The sequence below is a fragment of the Amblyomma maculatum genome, chromosome 10 (genome assembly GCF_055883805.1).
Source record: "Amblyomma maculatum isolate TAMU_Amacu chromosome 10, ASM5588380v1, whole genome shotgun sequence".
Taxonomy (NCBI): Eukaryota; Metazoa; Arthropoda; class Arachnida; order Ixodida; family Ixodidae; genus Amblyomma; species Amblyomma maculatum.
In genome coordinates this window covers 161,606,314-161,622,556 of record NC_139353.1, presented here as the reverse complement: position 1 = coordinate 161,622,556, position 16,243 = coordinate 161,606,314, and the positions used below count along the sequence as shown (strand labels likewise).

At 43.6% G+C, this 16,243-nt stretch overlaps 1 protein-coding gene across 2 annotated transcripts in view; it reads right to left on the bottom strand.

Annotated features, from left to right (window-relative positions):
- Nucleotides 1-16,243, bottom strand: part of LOC146177806 (nuclear exosome regulator NRDE2) — a 151,711-nt gene that overhangs the window by 13,475 nt on the left and 121,993 nt on the right. For both annotated transcript variants that reach the window (XM_084580587.1, XM_084580588.1), the window contains exon 15: nucleotides 3,817-3,923. In XM_084580587.1, the coding sequence (XP_084436713.1) occupies nucleotides 3,817-3,923 (107 nt within the window). The remainder of the gene's footprint in view (nucleotides 1-3,816; nucleotides 3,924-16,243) is intronic.

Below are 16,243 nucleotides of genomic sequence, written 5' to 3'. Positions count from 1 at the left end.
TGTGTGCAAGGAGAGGCACTTTGCATGTCCCGACCATTCGCGCAGTTGTCGCGGTACTCTCTTTCAGATGAAAGTCCTCGTTTTTTTTCGGCTACAAGCCAGCTATGGACGTGTTCCTTCACGTACATGCCCGACTTCCAGCACTTCCAACACTAGTAAACAATATATTCCCTTTAGTGTGTAAAAAGTCGTCACGAATGAAGGGAGTGGGGTGCCTTCAGAAACACAAGGGGACATGCAGGGAAATCACAGTGGCCCTGTGCAGCTCTGCGTGCAGACAAATATGTCCGGATCGCTCTCAAGATAAAATACCTCTTTGGAGACCTCGGTGCATTCGAAGGCCAGCACACTACCGGTCTCCCTGGTGCTGCAAATTCTTGTGCCACTGCAAGCACAGGATTCCAACCACTCAGCAGACTGTCTGAGATGTCTGCTCTCCGAATGACCATGACAGGTTTCAGGAGGTCGAGCAGAATCTTCCGCTCTAGGTTGGTCACTGCCAAATCCATACTATAGCTACGCTGGTGCCACTTAAGCCAGGAATGGGTGCCTAAGAGCTATGCTCTAAAAAGTGAATCACTTCATTACGCTGTAATCACTGATTTAATTTCCCACGGTCAGATGCGATCATGGTTTTGCTTTGTAGGTGCACCGTCATTGACAAGTGAATTTGTCCGGGGGATTTTTCACATTGCTGCAGCTGGTGTTTGCCTTCAAGGAGTGAGGCTAACACATTTCAGCGAACTTTAGTAGCTGACAGCTTTGGAATGAACATGCATGAAAGCAGCGATGGCACATGCAGAATGGGGTCAACGGAATAGTTGGAGGGGAAGCCGCAGATGTCCATCAAAATGGGTGAAATTTCCAGGGTGCATATTTGGCTCCTGTTTTTCAAGTGCAATTCTAGCCTCCCTTTCATTTGCTGCTTACTTCCCTTTAGGTCCAGTCTTGGCAGGAGCCTGCAAAATGAAGTTGCAAACTACCCACATGTGCTCCGATGCTGCCTGCTTCCCTCAAACTGACTGGGCTCACACAATATGCAACTGCCTACCACTGGGAACAATAATCATGATTTGCTTGTGCAAATTAGTATCAACAAAAAACAACTTCTATGTGCATTCCTCTGAATAAAAATAGTTGTTTACCTTATTATGCTGCATTACACATGCCACTGCGTTTTCCAAAGAAGACCCAGTGAAGGCCACTTGTTCCACGAAACCTTATGGTAATGACTTCGATCGCAACCAAAGGCATCAGCTTGGTGTTTTAGAGTGCTAGGCATGAAAGCAAGTCTAAGCAGAACTGCAACGAGCCCACGCGGTTTGCCATTTCTCAACCCATCATTTCATGCTGCTCTAATGAGCCAATGTGCAGCGTTTTGCCAGTACTACATTCACCAATGAGGCGGTTGAGAAAAGCTGAAAGTGAAAGTTTACCTCTAAGTGGAATCCGTTTGGTGAAAAACTTAAAGGCCAAGCTTAAGTGCATTCAGGGAAGGGTACCCTCGGTGGCCACCCTATTGCCAGCATTGTGAAGGGTGTGGTACCTGGAGAGCCGAGTAGGCAGTGGCGGAAGAGGGTGAAAGTGTAAGGCAGAGGAGAAAGGTGGGTAGGAGCAGTGGGCGTTGCAAGCAAAAAATCACAAGCATGCCTCTGGCACGTGGGAGTTGGATTGCAGGGATGGAGTTTGTACAGATTTCCACCCAACTGTCTGGCTACCAACTTGGCAGCTGTCAGATGAGAAGGTGGCATGAGAATGGAATTTGGGACCCTCGAATCTTGAGCCGGACATGCAGGGCCATTCGTGCGGCTTGGTGGGGGGTCTTTCACCTAATGTGGTGTGGTGGCTGGCAACAGCACGCCGTGTTTGTTTGTAATGACGTGCGATGTTATGGGGTCACACATTTGAGAGCAGTGATTTAGCAACTGGTAAGGTGCATGATAGCGACTGTAAATCAGAAAGGGGAGCTACAGGTGGAAGTCATTTATGCGATGCTCAATGATATTCATGTGGCATATATGCATGAGCATTACTTTCCTGCAGAATACCGTATTATTACATTATTGCCTGTGTAAAGCAATGACAGCCATTAATGCTCATTTCTGAATCATTCATAGTGCTGCAGCAATTTTCTTTTCAGAAAATGCGCCTCTGACCAGTCAGTGCTCGTCTACCGGCCAGCTACCACCTGCCACAGATACGCTCATGATTTCCACAGAAGAGAAACGTGACCATGTCTCGTTCGAGGCAAGATCATTGAAACATGGCAGCCATGCCAGCAGGCATCATGAGAGTCTCCTTTATAGCAATCAAGAACTGGGAAAGGATGGGACAATGTAGCGTAGGCTCAAACTGCGCATATGTACAGAACATATCTCAAATTATTTAAACTCCAGCATACTGAACAATTAAAATACCTGCAGAGCTTCACTCAAGTTTTTCATTGTCGAGTATAGTAATCATGAGGCAATTTTTTTCCAGGGATGTCTTTTACGCATAACATTCTCTTAGGTGCGTCGTCTGCTTTCCCCAGGAAATGACTCAATGGAGTGAAGTGCGCAGTTTCTTGTAGTGCAGTGTGATATGCTAAAGAGACGTAAGGGATTAGTGTGTCTCAGCTCAGATGGCCCTCGTCAATGTAAACTGAAATCGTGTAGCCGATTGCCTTATTGAGGCATCGGGTAAGCCAATTTGTTAGGGTGCGGTTAGCAGTTGTTTTTTGGCGACTTGTTCCACCAAGTGAGCACTGACGTAAAAACCGTGCTCTGTCCTGTCAGTACAATCGTAGGAGCACTGCGATGAAGCATTATGTTTCAAATCAAGAAGGCCGCGACTTCACCACTGCCTCCACGAGGAAGAGCTTTAGTTTCACAGTACTGGTTAAGGTGGAATAAAACTTGAGGCAGTTCAACAGGCTGCAGTAGGCTGACTTGCTCAGTAGGGGTGTATTGCAATACTGGAACCGGTGGCAAGCTTCACAACTGCAGTGAGCATAGGCAGCCAGTAAGACTTTTGCTGTATGCATGCCAATGCTTGGGAAAATGACCAGTGGAGGGCGCGGCATGGCACGCCAGCAGCACTTGGTCGCAAAAGGCCTCAGGCACGACTAGTAGATAGACAGCTGCTTATGGACCACATATTTTTCTATACTGGGTGCGCCATAAATATTGGCACGTTTTATCGCCCGCATGTTAACTGAGAGCAAACAAATGTCAGAAATATTTTGCATAGCATTTTCCCCTAAATCTTATATGGATGCAATTTAAGAGATTCTGTTCCACATGGTCACCTTCAGGCTTTACCTGCAGTAAAATTTTAATGCAAGAAATCCATAGAGATGGTGAGTATTCAAGTCAAATATGAAAGCTTTTTATGGAGGCAATAGTTGACAAATTATTTTAAAAAAGTGCTTCTTGTAAACGCGTGCAACCAATTTGGCCGACACATCCTTGTGCTCAAACCTCCCCACTGATGTCAGTGGGGCTGCTGGGCCCCCTCTCTTATTGGACGCTTCAAAGTTATGCGGGCAGGACGGGGCGTAGTGGGGTGCCGTCGCAAGTTGTTCTTTTTTCCTTCCATGCCGGCGTGGGTTGAGTTGAGGGGAGACAGGAGGAACGTCATTTTCGATTACCCGTACGTTTAGTGCTAATAAAGCTAGGTTAAAAATTTGTGTGTTGCGGAGATGATTGATGGGATACCCATTATTCATGCGCGTTTGATAATTTTAGTAATTAGCTTTCCATGGGGCCCCCTTTCTTGATCTGAGACCACTGCATAACTGAAGATTGTTGCTCGACCGGCAGAAATGACGCTCACCAGGGGTGCGGTACTTGGCCAGTGCCTTTGCCCTGGCCAGCTCGAAGCAGAGGGCCACCAGCCAGGCCAGTGGGGAGCACTCCTTCCGCACCAGCTCATTCAGACACCTGACGGGGCACAAGAACAACGCTCTCACACTCCATCCACTCGCACATCCTATGCATACACATCACCCTCCTGTCATCAGGTGAGGCACCGTTTGCTCCACTGCCCAAAAGGTTTGCAGGCATTATTGCCACAAAAACTCTGTTTACTTTCCATGCTAATGAGAGAGGAGAATCACGAAGCAGCACTAGTGGACCAGTTTTCTTGTGCCTTCATCACACAGAGAGCACAGAATGTTTCTGCATACTGGTGGAACATTGAAACACCAGACATTTCTAGAGAGGCCTATCTGCCTCCCCTAGAAAGGCACCTTGCCCCCCAACAATGTCAGCGAGCAAAGCAAGAGGCAGCACAGTCTGGGGCACACACAGAATCGTTGGATTCCCTCCCAGACAATGGGACAAAAATTGTGGCCTGTTCAAGTCACCTGAAAAAAAGTGGAATAAAGTAATAGGCATTGTTCCTACTGGTCATGTTTCAGTCACTGCAGCCTGACCTGTTTATTGTAACTTGTTTATTTTTATTTTTAGCAGCTGCACAGGTTTGTGCAAACCCCTACTCTCGGCCATGTCACGTGGTCACACACCCCAGTGACCCATCTGCCATGCCACCTGCTAGAGCACATGCCATGTTATGGCGTCACACACCCAGTAAAACTTGTGTGCAAGTTAGCTAGTTACACAAACATCTTTTTCCTTTCATCTTCTGTCCTCTTCTTCTGTAGTCTTGGAAAATTTTCTTCTTTTCCTTCATATACTAGAAATAAACAGCCAGCTGTGGTGTGGACGTCTTTCTGTGTTCTCTCCTGTGCATGTTGTGAACAATGCAGTGCCAGCAGCTGACAGAATCACACACACTAATCATTGCTCACCTGTGAGCTCAGCCATGTCATGTGGTCTTGTGAGGACACACATAATATCAGTACAGTCGACTGGGGAATTTCATGACACCACCAAATTTCTGCTCACGTGGACTCTAATGCTATTGAATGCCATTGCACCAGTAAGCTTAGACAAGGTGTCCACGCTGCTGATGAGGCACAATGGAAAACCATCGGCTGCCTTCGTGAGGAATTCACCAATACTGATTTGGTTGCCACACTACATAATTTAGTACTGTGACCGGGAAAACAACAACAGAAAGGGTAAACATGGCAAGCAGATACACACAGAATCATCATCTATCAGTGAGTGTCAACAATCAGGCAGTGCGGAATGGTCACACTGAACAGGAAAAGCAAGCTCCTGTGGCATCAGAGCTACCAAAGGCTGGCTGACACAGGTGCCGTCGAAGTTGTGCATGTTAAATTCATCGCTGATTGGCTGTGAGGCCTGTTTATATACCCGGCAATATTTGTGCAATGGCATTCCAAAGCACTTCAGAAGCAGTCAGCGGCGCTCGGCAGGTTTCAAGGGCATCACAGGGGCATGTTGCTTGGTTTGATGTCAATTGTTTGAGAGCCATAATGGAAGTCGGAACGCATCTGTAGAGTGCTGCCTACATCTTGAAGTTTAAGCAAACTCTAACCGCATTTGTTTTGTCGAAAATATTTGCTAGGTTCATTTGCCATAAAAAATGCTATCTCTAGCATCTTGGAGACGTGAGGAAAAGCATGTAGTGCGCAAGAAAGAAAAGTAAAGCTGTCTACCAACATGAAAAGAAAAGTAATAAAATGCAGTGAGAAATAGGGAAGAGAAGAAAGAGCAGAAAATTCACAGCACTGTGCAGCACGAAGCAGTAGTGGCGAGAACTGGAGGAGCGGCGTGTGCAGTTTTGCAGCACTTAACTGCCGCGCGCATTTGTCATCTATTGCATTTTAAAAGGCAGGAACAGCGAAAAATGACACCATGTTCATGCAAGGCTTTGGTTTTTATATAAAATCAAACTCTGTTGTATTTGTAGCCACATTGCCCTCAAAGGACACACTTCTACAAGATGTAAACAAAAATATTTTCTAACAGAAAGAAATGGCATGAAGAGATGATAAGAGAGAGATAGAAGGTATTTTTGAGTTTTTGAGTCTTTTTTTCATTAAGCAACAAGGCATGTTCAGTAAGTAGGCATTTAATTACCAGACAGCATCTTCAAGAACCATGTCATCACCAACAACTGATACATAGTAAATATTTTTGCTGGACCCAATGAATTTACTACAAAGGGGTTCTCCTTCAACTGCAGGGTCACAAGAAGCTGCCCACCTTTAGTGCAACAATGAGCAGCGTGTGTTGCATACGTGTAACTAAAAGGGTTTCAAATGACATGCGTGTAAGCCATGTGGACATCTCAAATTCGCGCCCGTGAACTCTGCATGCATGTGAAACTAAAACTGTCTATTGTTGCGCTGACACTTTCTACACTTCACATCAGCAACAACCTAGGTTCACCGGTAGTTAGTAAAAGAAATGTTGTTACATAGAATAAAGTCCGCTGTAATCTGGGCCCCTGTGTAAGTTTTCTCAGTCTCCTCCCAAAAAAGTGCGGGCATTAAAATCTCCAACTATTAAACATGGTCTAAAATGTCCTCTAATTTGTTAAGGATTACTTTAAGCTGTGGTTCAAGATAAACACTGCATACTGTGATCGTTTAGAATATTAGAAGTGCGGCAGCTGCTGCTTCTGACCTAGTTTTTAGCTTGTGTTCAAAATCTTTACTGCTTTCAGCTATGATGGCAATGTCACCCGAGAGCCTGCTTGCCTGAGCGTAGCTAATATGTCCTCATTGTCACCAAACAAAGGGAGCCCATAGCCACTGATATCAAGAAAAACATAGGAGGAATTTTTTTTTCTGACCAATGCAAAATTATTACGTATTCCTGCAAATAACTGAGTGGAAAGTAGAAGAAAAGAAAAACAACCACCTGCTGCCGGTGGGATTCGAACCCAAGCCTCCAAATTTCGTGCCTGATCCTCAACCGACTGAGCTACTGCGACAGCTGTTCAACCTTATGAACCAACACCGTTCAGTGACATAAGCAAGATGTGGTCGCACTGCTGTTGCCAATCTGGACCTACGGGGGGTGAAAAGGCTTAGTGCCCATACAAATACACGGTACCAAAATATTTCAGAGCAGTTTTGTAATTTCACATTGCACCTTTGATGCCGTCACTTGATATGAGTGACCATGACCATGATCATTCTATGTAGCATTAGGAACTATGAAAAGGGGGAAATCAGCTGGAGAGGATCAGATAACTACAGATTTGTTAAAGGACGGGGGGGATATCATGCTAGAAAAACTGGCCACCCTGTATACGCAGCGCCTGGTGTCATCGACGGTACCGGAACCATGGAAGAATGCAAACATTATCCTCATTCACAAGAAAGAGGACTCTAAGGACCTTAAAAATTACAGACCAATCAGCTTACTGCCTGTTACGTATAAGGTATTTACTAAGGTAATCGCTAATAGAATCAGGACAACCTTAGACTTCAATCAAGCAAAGGATCAAGCAGGGTTTTGGAAACGGTACTCTACTATCGATCATATCCATACCATCAATCAGGTAATAGAAAAATGCTCGGAATATAACCAGCCCACACAAGAAGAATAGGATTGGGATGGAGCACATTTGGCAAGCACTCGCAGATTATGACTAGCAGCTTACCGGTATCGCTGAAGAGGAAAGTATACAACAGTTGCTTCTTAGCTGTACTCACCTATGGGGCTAAAACGTGGAGGCTAACCAAGAGAGTTCTACTTAAGTTGAGGACAACCCAGAGGGCTATGGAACGAAAAATGGTAGGGGTAACATTAAGAGATAGGAAGCGTGCAGAGTGGGTCAGAGAAATAACTCAAGTTACCGACATTCTAGTGGAAATTAAAAAGAAGAAATGGGCATGGGCAAGACATGTAGGGCGAAGAGAGGATAACCGATGGTTGCTTAGGGTAACAAACTGGATTCCAAGGGAAGGAAAGCGTAGCAGGGGTGGCAGAAAGTTAGGTGGGCGGATGAGGTTAAGAAGTTCGCAGGGGTCAAGTGGATGCAGCTAGCACAGAACCGAGTTAAGTGGAGAAATATGGGAGAGGCCTTCGCCCTGCAGTGGGTATAGTCAGGCTGCTGCTGCTGATGATGATGATAACCAGCCCTTATACATAGCATTCATTAATTACGAAAAAGCATTTGCCTAAGTTGAAACTTTGGCGGTGATGCAGGCATTGCGAAATCAGGGGGTAGACGAGCCGTATGTGAAAGTACTGGAAGATATATATATAGTGGCTGCACAGCAACCATAGTTCTGCATAAAGAAAGTAACAAAATTCCCATAAATAAAGGTGTTAAGCAAGGAGGCACAATCTCCCCAGTACTATTCACAGCTTGCTTAGAGGAAGTATTCAGAGACTTGGAATGGGAGCAGTTAGGGATAAGGGTAGATGGAGAATACCTCAGTAATGTGCGATTTCCTGATGACATTGCCTTGCTAAGTCGGGGGATGAACTGCAAATAATGATTGATGACCTAGACAGGAAAAGTAGAAAGGTAGGCTTAAAAATCAGTATGCAGGAGGTATGTTCAAGAGCCTCAGGAAGGAACAGCAGTTTATGTTAGGTAGCGAAGCACTGGAAGTAGTAGGCGAATATGTCTACTTAGAACAGGTAGTAAACGCAGATCCGGACCATGAAAAGGAAATAACAAGAAGAATAAGATTGGGATGGAGCGCATTTGGCAAGCACTCGCAGATTATGACTAGCAGCTTACCAGTATCGCTCAAGAGGGAAGTATACATCAGTTGCATCTTACCTGTACTCACCTATAGGGCTGAAACGTGGAAGCTAACCAAAAGGGTTCTACTTAAGTTGAGGACAACCCAGAGGGCTATGGAACGCAAAATGGTAGGGGTAACATTAAGAGATAGGAAGCATGCAGAGTGGGTTAGAGAAATAACTCAAGTTACCGACATTCTAGTGGAAATTGAGAAGAAGAAATGAGCATGGGCAGGACCTGTAGTGCGAAGAGAGGATAACCGATGGTAGAGTAACAAACTGGATTCAAGGGAAGAAAAGCGTAGCAGGGGGCGGCAGAAAGTTAGGTGGGCGGATGAGGTTAAGAAGTTCGCAGGGGTCAAGTGGATGCAGCTAGCACAGAACCGGGCTAATTGGAGAAATATGGGAGAAGCCTTCGCCCTGCAGTGGGTATAGTCTGGCTGATGATGATGATAATGATGATGATGATAATCATACAAGAAAAGATTGTGAGTTCGTGAAATCTCCTTACAGAGGCATGGTATTTTATGGAGTTTCTAGTCGGGAGTGCGACCCATAAAAACAGATGTAATAAACATCAAAATAATTTTCTGATTTCGGAGAGCATCAATAAATGTGGCCAGTGGCTAAAAGCATGCGAGTGTTCTGAATAAAAGTGTGGCGCAGTATAGTTTAGTTTAGTTTATGGGGTTTAACGTCTCAATGCGACTCAGGCTATGAGAGATGCCGTAGTAGAGGGCCCTGGAAATTCCCGTGCACTGACATTTCACAGCACCCAGGCGCCTTGGTTTTTGCTTTCATTGAAAAGCGGCCGCCGTGGCCGGGAGTCGATCCTGCATCCTTGGGCAAAGCAGTCGAGTGCACTAACCACTGCATCACTCCGGCTGCATTGTGACAAAGTATGCTACGACATATTAAAGTCTATCTATATTTAATGTGTATTGTGAAGATCGACATAGCGCTGAAAAGGTGATTATTCGCCTTCTCACAGTTCGACAGCATTTTGTGTCGTTGGACGCGCTGCCTCGCAGGCTACATTCCCTCTTTACTGCTGCTCAAATAATACAAACTTCAGGCCATCCTTACGCAGCCCAATATATGAGTGAGCCGCACACCGCAGCAGACAACTAAAATGCCCCGTCTGCAAGTACTAGTTGATTCGCAGAAGCCAGTGTCGTCTGCAGTGTTACAGTGGACCATTCTCTTACATACCGTTGCAGAGATGTTTGAGAAGTTCTATTTGTATGCAGTTTTGTCTAGGCTGAAGAACTTGAACGACCGGTATTATTAAGCAAATTCAGTGTATATGGCAACATATCAGGGTACAAGAGAAGGCTGCAGGATTCAGAGAGAAACCCAGAGGGTAATGAGCCTGTTGGCGTTTTGTATGGCTTCATAACATACTTTTGGCGGCGTTTTAAAAACAGATTGCTTTCAGAATTATGCAGCATACTTTTTCACACACTGCCAACTTTTAACAACCGGCAGCCTCCAATGGCACTCGGGAAAGTGAGAAAAATATTGTGGGCTTACATGTATTCTGTGAGAAGCGTTCTCGGCTCGTACCCTCATGCGTTCCGCAGTGTTTTTAAAATACTCCCCCTTTGAGATGACATTTCATACTTTCTCAATCTGTTTAAAAAAGTTTGCTCTTCACCAAAGGACGACGTTGTAGGTGCCCTGTGAAATCAGAAAACTGCTTTCAAACCTTCGTTTCCATATGTTCCTATGGGAGCTCAGCCTACTTATCCCCCCCAGCTTGCGGCGGCATCCATGGTGCCCCATTGGCTTGTATACACGGTGTTGGCATACACTTTCCCTTCGCCAGCCTGAGCTGTGCCACAGGTGAAAGTGACATTCCGGAACAGCAGTGCATAACAAGTGCCCACATTTGCTAGACTTGTTCAATGCAAGTGCCGCCACATGGATGCAAAGCACAGCTTACCAATTCATTTAATTGGTTACCAATATAACACTGGGCTTTTACCACATGTTGCATAACAGCACCTTGCCTATGCAGGTCAAAGCAGGTTCTTTGACAAGCACCAATTAATGAATCATCAGCATAGCTAAATATTCCCCAAACACTCACTTTCATCTTCACAAACATTTAAGTATGATGATGACAATTGGACAATATGGATGCTATGCATACAGGTCTCCTTTCGAAAAGGCATGATTGTGGCATTTAGATAATATTCAAGCAACCACGCATAATGTTCCACAGATATCCCAGCGTCGGTTTGGGTTGAAAATGTAACCAATGCCTTGATGGAAAGCGTTCCTTGTGGCAGAATATAGCAGCGCACCTGAAATTGCCACGTGTCCCTCACACAGAATGTACGGGAGAAGCACATTGGTTTTGTGTTCTGGCTGTACAGAAAAAGCACAGTGAAGCTATTTTTTCCATGCTGCTGCAACCCTGTGCAGTTTCACAGGAGATGCTTTCACCTTTGCTTTTGCAAGTTTCCCATTAATGGCCACACTACTGGGGGCCTCTCTGCTGAACAACTCCTATGGCAGCAGTAATGTCCATAATTATGATTCACTTATCTATGATGACCAGAAGCAGTTTGCCTCTTCTACTGCAATGTGCATTTTTTTTTTTCTGTATTTGGGAGGAAAAGGTTGACGAGGAGAACCAGTAAAAAAGAGCACTGTAGAATCTGCATTGGAGTAATGCAAAAGCACGGATGCTGCTGTTGGTTGCTTCTGGTTGCTTCTAGTTGCCTCTAGTTGCTTAATTCACTTCTTGTTTAAACATTTTAGTCTTTGGTACTTTCAACTTGCACGCCAATCCCTTCCTATGCCCTTTTTGGGCTTTACTTCAGGTTGCGTGATGTCACATCCATGACGTCACCTTAATTGACTGATTTAATTAACTATTTTATCACTTTATACATTAAAATGTGGCGCCAAGCTATTGGCTAATAAGACCATTTTCGCCTTTACTTTTACATTGTATGTCTCCAATTAATTATCTGATTAACTTATTGGCCTAATTATTTTTCTGGACACAACATTATGCCACCCTCTATCGATTTACACCACTTAATAACCTCTACCCCTTCTCAATTACTCACAACTGCTGCGAACAAGATTTTGCTGACATGGTCTGCGGACACGGTCTGCGGACACGGTCTGCGGACAGAAATCTGTGAACATAGCAAAGTAATGTTTTCGCATTAAAAAAGGAAAAGAAAAAAAATTGGCAGAGGCTTAGCATGGTTAAGCCCAGAGGGTTATGAGAGCAATACTCCTTGGCTACGCTTAGGTTCGGCTTGTGGTTCACCTTCGGTTCTTCGCTTTCTTGTGAAGAAGTCACATGCATTCGCCGAGCAGCATCTTGAGCACACCGTCTGGCTCGATGCTCCTCACACATTTCTTCTGTCTCCGTAGCTCGCTGGCGTTTCCTGGCTTCATTCTGGTGAGCCGCCTTCTCTTTCTTATTGGGCAACATGACTAACTTATAGGCGCTGAACGAGATTATTTGTATTGAGCGAAAGAATTAGCTGCGGGTGACCGAGCGTTCTTCTCTTTTTCTTCTTCCTCAGCCCACATATTAAGCACCGCTTTAACCAAGCTGTATGAACATGCCTTAGTGGCATATAGAGGTAACGTGAATGCAAGGGTCCTGGCAGGCTGATTCTGACATAACCGTTTCCCATGTGAAACGAGAGACCCAAGTTGGCAGCTCCTGCCAGGTGACCACGGTGATGGACACGGACACGGTGATGATGATGTGGAATCGGAATAAAGTTTAATCTTATGAGATGTACGGCTGTAATCAATGTTTCACCGTGATGATAAGCCATGGAATATCTATAAGGTGCAACCGTGAACAACAAGGTAAGCCACAACTATGCCAAGGAACCATGGCATTGCCGAAGCTTTTCGCTTCTGATATCCAGGCTTAACCAAGCTAAGCCACAACCAATTTTATTTTGTTACATTACTGTTATTTTAAAAAAGGCATTTTTTTTCCCCGGTGCAAGCTCTCTCTATTTTTTTTTTTTTAGTTGTTCGAGAGGACAAATAAAATGGGTAAAATGGATTTAGATGTAACGATAGACTGGATAGCGGCGATGACATGTTTTATAGCATACACAGATGGAATGGGTGAAATGCAACGAAGCGAGCGCTTACAATCTTCGTTTTATAAAGCTTATGCGCTTAGGTAAAAGGACAAAATATTTTAGAGATGCTGTTCTTAACAAGCAATGCTTATAAGCCATTAAATGCATGTACCATGCGCTTGGAGTATTGTGTTTAGTTCATTAAATTTCATACTTGACGCTCATCATATCCTTCTTTACTTTGCATTTAGGAACTATTAATGGCTTCAGTTATTAAGTTAAATATGTAGCACTGCACTAAGTAAATGAACTATTAAAAGTTCGCTCAGTAACCAATATTTATTATTTATCCTGTACCTAAATGTGAATAATAGTGATGTTCAGAAAATTCCTGATGATGCGCCAATATTATTTGAAATGCTTTCATATCCGATCTAGAGGACCGCAGTCGCTGATCAAATCTTGTTATTTTTGGTCTAGAAGAACAAGACGAAGAAAACGATGGAACCTTGCGCAAAGCCGTCATCGAGGACATATTTGAAACAAAACTGAATCAGTCATGCCACTGTTGCCAGGATACACCGTCTTGGCAGAACCCCAGGAATCAGACCAGTCATTGTTTGCTTTCAGGATTTTTCAGAAAAGGAGGCTGTACTGAGCAATGCAAAGTACCTGAAAGACACTAACAATTCCATCCAAAATGATTACAGTCGAAACACGCTGCGTAAAAGAAAGCTACTGTGCCAGAGTGCTAGCTCTGAAAGAGCGGACTCTAAGAAACGTGTTTTCCTTGTACATGACAAATTGAAGATAGACGGCAACCTTTTTGTCTAGGACGACACACTAGATAAACGCGTTCTTATCAGACATGCTCGCAATCCACAGACTTCTGACTGACAGTGCGAATGCTCTTTTCCTAAAGAATTGAGGCTCTTAAATTTTAATTCCAGGAGCCTAGTGAATAAATCTGCGGAATTTGAACTGCTTCTTCTAAAGTATGACCCGCACATAACGATCATAACTGAGACTTGGCTACATGATGGTGTTAGCGATGAGTGCTTAGTACCACCCTCTTATCAAATTTTTCGTCGGGATCGTCCCTCGCAAGGGGGTGGAGTGGCTATAATTCTAAAGAGCGCATTTGCTGCAAGTCTCCTTCCGCAAATTCATGACCACAAAAGCTTGTTTTTGAAGGTCGACTGTTGGGGCCATTCCACTGTGGTGTGTGCGGTTTATCGATCACCTTCTGCCTCTCCCCAGTTTCTTGTATCCTTGTACGAATATATGTCCGAACTTAAACACCAAAAGATAATTATGGCTGGTGACTTTAATCTCCCATTTATAAACTGGATGAATAAACCTGAGCTTCACTTACTTGACAACCCTCTAATTGATATTATGATCACATGCGACTTACGGCAGGTTGTACTTGATAACATCCGTGTGAATGAAAATAGCGGTTCAATTTTAGATCTTATATTTTTAAGCAATGATCTTTCCCAATACACTGTAAGCACGGAAAATGGTGTGTCTGATCACAAGCTTGTATTGTTGTCATGGTTACTTGTCAAATGCATGCAGAAAGAAAAGCCACAGGATGTAATTGTCAAAGACTTTTCCCTTGCTGATGATCAGTCTATACTTAACAAGCTTTGGAAACTGGCTGACAATCTTCCATGTAGTGACGCAGTGTCATTATGGCTATTGTTTAAAACTACAGTTAAATACTGCATGACTGAATTCATCCCGGACCGAAAAATTAAAGCCAAGCGAAAAAATCCTTGGATTAACCAGAGTATTATTCACTTGAAACGCAGATTGAAGCGTGCAAAAAAGCGCAAATCTAGAAACTCTGAATTAATTCGCGAACTTCAAGCTTAGCTCTCGACTGAGTTCATATCCTCTAGGAAAAAGTACTTCTCTACGATGCTGACAAATTTTATGAATACTAATCCAGAAAGGTTTTGGCGCTACCTTGCCAGTGAAAGTGTGGGAATTGGTCGAATTTTAAAAAATTCTGAAATCATTATGGAACCAAGCAAAGTTGGTGATATTATGAACAATTAGTATTTCCACTCTGTGTTCTCTCCCAGAGATGAGACAGCTAACATGTTATTGCCATCCACTCCAGACCCAGACTTTATTACGTTTGAAGGGGTCTTGTCACTCGTACTAAACCTGAAAGAAAAATCGGCTTGAGGTCCAGATAATATTCCGAATTTCTTCCTTCACCGCTATGCTGAACCAGTGTTGCATATATTAGTATCCATTTTTAGCCTCTCGTTACGCACTGCTATTTTACCGATGACTGGCGTATTGCTCGAATTATAGCGGTTCACAAGAAAGGTGATCGTCTCTTAATGGAAAACTACCGTCCTATATCCTTAATCTTTATGTGCTGTAAATTATTAGAGCATATCGTGTCTCATTTTCTTACACATTTTCTAGAAAGTAACCATTTGCTGTCTCCATTCCAACATGGATTTCGTAAAGGATTATCTATGTGTACCCAACTAGTAACAACAGTCCATGACATTGCTAAAGTTCTTGGCTCAGCTGGCCAGGTCGATCTCAATTTTCTTGGCTTTAGCAAGGCTTTTGATCGGATTCCTCATAGCAAACTTTTGACTAAACTTAAACATTTCAGTATTCCTTCCTTCATAATAAATTGGATCAATGCGTACCTCTCAAACCGTACCCAGTTTGTCGACATCAGAGGGCATTAATACTTTACCGGTTTCATCGGGAATTCCACAGGGAAACGTTTTAGGGCCTATCCTTTTCCTAATCTACGTTAACGACATAATTACTCACATTCATCCCGATATTAACATCCGCCTCTTTGCAGATGATTGCCTTCTCTATGAACAAATAACATGTGAACAAGACCAAAGAAATTTACTAGACAGCCTAACGAATATCAGTGAATGGTGTGCGGTATCGGACACAACACTGAACTCCCAAAAAAACAGTACTGCTCCGCATCACAAATAAAAAGCATCCCTGTGTATTTTCTTATGTTATTGATGGTCACCCTTTAAAGGAAGTAGATGAATACAAATACCTGGGAATTACAATTACTAACACTCTTTCGTGGTCTAAGCATATAACAAACATTTGCGCATCTGCTACACGTAAACTCGGCTTTTTAAGACACAAGCTAAAACAGGCACCTTCCGACCTGAAACTTCAAGCCTACAAAGCATTTATCTCGCCGAAACTCGAGTATGCTCGAGTGGTTTGGGATCCCTTCTACGTAAAAGGCAAACAAAAGCTGGAAATGGTCCAAAGGCTTGCAGTTCGCTTCATATTTAATAAATATAGAGCTACTAATTCTATATCAAAGGTTCTATCAGATAATAACATCCCAACAGTGAAAACTAGGCGGAAAATTGCGCGACACAAATCTTTATTTGCAATTTACAAAAAGTATCTGAACATCAACTCACAAAATTATATTCAGCCATTTTTATCGCGCTCATTACGACACAGACATGCCCATAATTTGCTCCCTTATACCGCGCACACAGCAATTCGTTTAAA